At 58.1% G+C, this 3,340-nt stretch overlaps 1 protein-coding gene across 2 annotated transcripts; it reads left to right on the top strand.

The window, feature by feature from the left end:
* Window positions 1–856: 856 nt before the first annotated feature.
* On the top strand, window positions 857–1,846 carry LOC131583580 (transcription factor SOX-3-like). 2 transcript variants are annotated; one of them, XM_058847857.1, is made up of 2 exons: window positions 890–980; window positions 1,017–1,846. In XM_058847857.1, exons 1-2 carry the CDS (start codon window positions 890–892, stop codon window positions 1,844–1,846), a joined length of 921 nt encoding a protein of 306 aa, XP_058703840.1. The 2 variants fall into 2 exon arrangements, with proteins under 2 accessions (XP_058703841.1, XP_058703840.1); XM_058847858.1 differs by having other exon boundaries at window positions 857–1,846.
* The last annotated feature ends 1,494 nt before the right edge of the window (window positions 1,847–3,340 follow it).

Below are 3,340 nucleotides of genomic sequence, written 5' to 3' on the forward strand. Positions count from 1 at the left end.
ACTCGGGGGATTCGCAAGCGCTGTCCCCTCTGCCTCCCCCACCCCCCATTTTGGGGCAGCCGAGTGGAAAAGCTCAAGTGGCAGCGGGGTGGGTGCAGGTGGGGATCGCTGGGAATGCCCGGCCGGCAGCCACCCATCCGGGCCCCGCTCCAGCCCCTCTCCCACCGACAGCAGTGCCCCATCCCATCATGGCAATGCAGATTTTCCCCCAGGCGACAGCCCAGGAGCGGAAGAGTTTAGCCCGTCCATCCTTCCCCCGCTCCGGGAGTGCGTCCGTGCAGTGCGGGCTCACTCGGTCTCCAGGCAGCCCCTCCGAGCTTGGCACGGGGCTGCGCATCCGCCCGGGAGCCCCAAACCCCTTTGTGCCCGGCCAGCGCTCCGCTCCGCCCCGCTCCTCCTCCCCAGGGCCCCGCAGGACACCCCGGGGCCGCTCCGTGTCCCCGGCACGGCCGCAGCTGCGGGAGCCGCTCTGCCCCGGGGGCAGCTGCGGGGCCCGGGGGCTGCGGCATCCCCCGAGCCCGGGAGCCTCCTCCCGAGCCCCGGGAGCCTCCGCCCGCCCCCGGCCGCTCCGTTCCCGGCGTGGGGCTGTCGGGAAGCGCTCTCTGATTGGCCGCCGCCCCCCCATTTATAGCCCGTCAATCACGGACCCCCGCGATGAGCGCGCCCGCGGGAGCCGCTCCGCAGCGCAGCAGCTCCGCCAGCACCTCGGGGAGCGGTGCCTCTGCCCGCCGCACAAACTTCCTCCTTCTGTCGCGGCAGCCGCCCAGGCAGGTTTTGCTGTATTTCTTTCTTTCTTTCTTTTTTTTTTTTTTGGTTTTGTTTGAACTTCCTCTCCCCGCTCGGTGCCCGCCCGCCCGCCGCCCTGGCGCACCTTCTGCCGGCCCCGGCCATGTACAGCATGCTGGAGACGGAGATTAAAGCGCCGCAGCCCTCGGCGGGCGGCACCGGCGGCAACCCCGCTCCGGGGAGCACCGGCAAAGGCACCGGAGGCGGCGGGGCCGGCAGCGGAGCGGGAGCGGGCTCGGACCAGGACCGGGTGAAGCGGCCCATGAACGCCTTCATGGTGTGGTCCCGCGGGCAGCGGCGGAAGATGGCCCAGGAGAACCCCAAGATGCACAACTCGGAGATCAGCAAGCGCCTCGGCGCCGACTGGAAGCTGCTGAGCGACGCCGAGAAGCGGCCCTTCATCGACGAGGCCAAGCGGCTGCGGGCCGTGCACATGAAGGAGTATCCGGATTACAAATACCGGCCCCGGAGGAAGACCAAGACCTTGCTGAAGAAGGACAAATACTCGCTGCCCGGCAATCTGCTGGCCCCGGGGGGGGGCAACGCGGTGAGCAGCCCCGTCGGGGTGGGGCAGAGGATTGACACTTATGCCCACATGAACGGCTGGACCAACGGGGCTTACTCGCTGATGCAAGACCAGCTGGGCTACAGCCAGCACCCGGGCATGAACAGCCCGCAGCTGCAGCAGATGCACCGCTACGACATGACGGGCCTGCAGTACAGCCCCATGATGTCCACGGCCCAGACCTACATGAACGCCGCCTCCACCTACAGCATGTCCCCCGCCGCCTACGGCCAGCAGCCCTCCACGGCCATGAGCCTGGGCTCCATGGGCTCCGTGGTGAAATCCGAGCCCAGCTCTCCGCCTCCGGCCATCGCTTCCCACTCGCAGAGGGCCTGCCTGGGAGACCTGCGGGATATGATCAGCATGTACCTGCCCCCCGGCGGGGATGCCACAGACCCTTCCTCCCTGCAGGGCAGCAGGTTACACAGCGTCCACCAGCACTACCAGAGTGCCGGGACTGCCGTGAATGGTACCGTACCACTAACTCACATATAAACTTGTGGCTGCTCCGGACGGTTCCCCGTCTTAATCCTTAACCCCACCACCGCTCCCTGACCACACCGGGACGTACGGCAGTGTTGCTCGGCTTAGCAGACTTGATACTAACTCTGGAGAAATTTTAAAAAGGAAATCCGTTAGTTGTATTTTTTTTATTATTTTTTTTTTTTTGGTACAAGAAATAATATTTGAGCAAGTTTGTTTATTTTAATAAAGCACAACTCCTGCCTCCTAGAAGCCGCTGTGAAGTTTTCAAACCACGGCAACTCCTTTCCTGGTTTCGGCTAGGTTGGGCACGGTTTTATTCGCTTAAAAGTTTTTTAAAAAATCTTGCATCTTCCAGTTTGATTTCTAGCCTTGCAATGACTTAAACAAAAACCGCGGGCTTTTGTTTTTAAAGTCGGTTGTTCACATAATCTCTGTGGTTTATTAAGTGTTTTGTTACCGACCCTCGCTTGGTTTCTATCCACAATCTGTAGCTTTCACGACTTTTTAATTTTGAGGTTTTATTCCTTGAAAAGGGGGAGGTGGGAGAGAGCAGAGCTGTGCGGGTCGCAAACGCATTTCTTTTATTTATAGTAAGTTGTGTGTCTTGGTTTTCCTTAAGCTGTAAACTTATGTAAATGGGTTTGTGAGTTTTACTGTGAATCATGTTTTGACATATCGGATGAAAAAAAAAAAAAGCGTTTTAGTTTTGTTACCGGATTCCTTCCGAAAAAAAAAAAAAAAAAATCCAACCAAATACTCCGTTCCTGTTCCTAGTCCTCGTTTGCTTCCTTCTCCCAAACGAAGAGAGATCAATAAATTTTCTATCAGGCACGTCGGCGGTGTCCGGGCGCTTTGTGCGGATCCTGCGGGGAGCGGGGCAGGGCCGAGCCCGCCCCGGGGCTCCCACCGGGAGCTGCCGGCGCTTTTCGGCTGCGCTTCTGCCAAGCCTGGCCTGTGTTTTGGGGGGCGGGAGAGGGGGGAGAATGCGCTCCTTAGATTTGGTTTTCATTAAAACTGGAGCGGGATGCGGGCCGCAGAAGCATCGCTGCGCTGCGAGCCGCGGCCACTTGTTGCCTCCGGGCCGCCGGGGAGCGAAGGAGATTGTCTCCGCCTCGGCTTGTTGTGCTTTTTATTTCTTTCTCTTTTTTTTTTTTTTTTTTTTCCTGTCAGGAGGATTTGCCTAGAAACGCCAGCTCATCTAAAATATTTACAAAAGTAAAACCCGTTGGGGAACTCTTAATTAGACTCCATTAAAAATGAATGGTTACAGGAGTCCCCAGAGGAAATAAATAATTCAGTCTTTTTCAGTATGTTTGGCGAGTGCTTTGAGTCTGGACAACTTTTCCTTCCTTTCCCTGCCCTTTTTATTATTTTTTTGTGTTTTTTTTTTTTTTTTTTTTTTTTTTTTTAGGGATGTGCATTACTCTGGGGTGGGCGCTGCGGACCAGCCCCCGCGGGGTCCCGGGGCGGCCGGCGGAGTTGAGCATCGCTTGTGCCCCGCTG

The sequence above is a fragment of the Poecile atricapillus genome, chromosome 12 (genome assembly GCF_030490865.1).
Source record: "Poecile atricapillus isolate bPoeAtr1 chromosome 12, bPoeAtr1.hap1, whole genome shotgun sequence".
Taxonomy (NCBI): domain Eukaryota; kingdom Metazoa; phylum Chordata; class Aves; order Passeriformes; family Paridae; genus Poecile; species Poecile atricapillus.

What these genes read in the sequence shown, in the direction of transcription:
- LOC131583580 (XM_058847858.1), top strand. Translation starts at nt 890, where the DNA reads ATGTACAGCATGCTGGAGACGGAGATTAAAGCGCCGCAGCCCTCGGCG.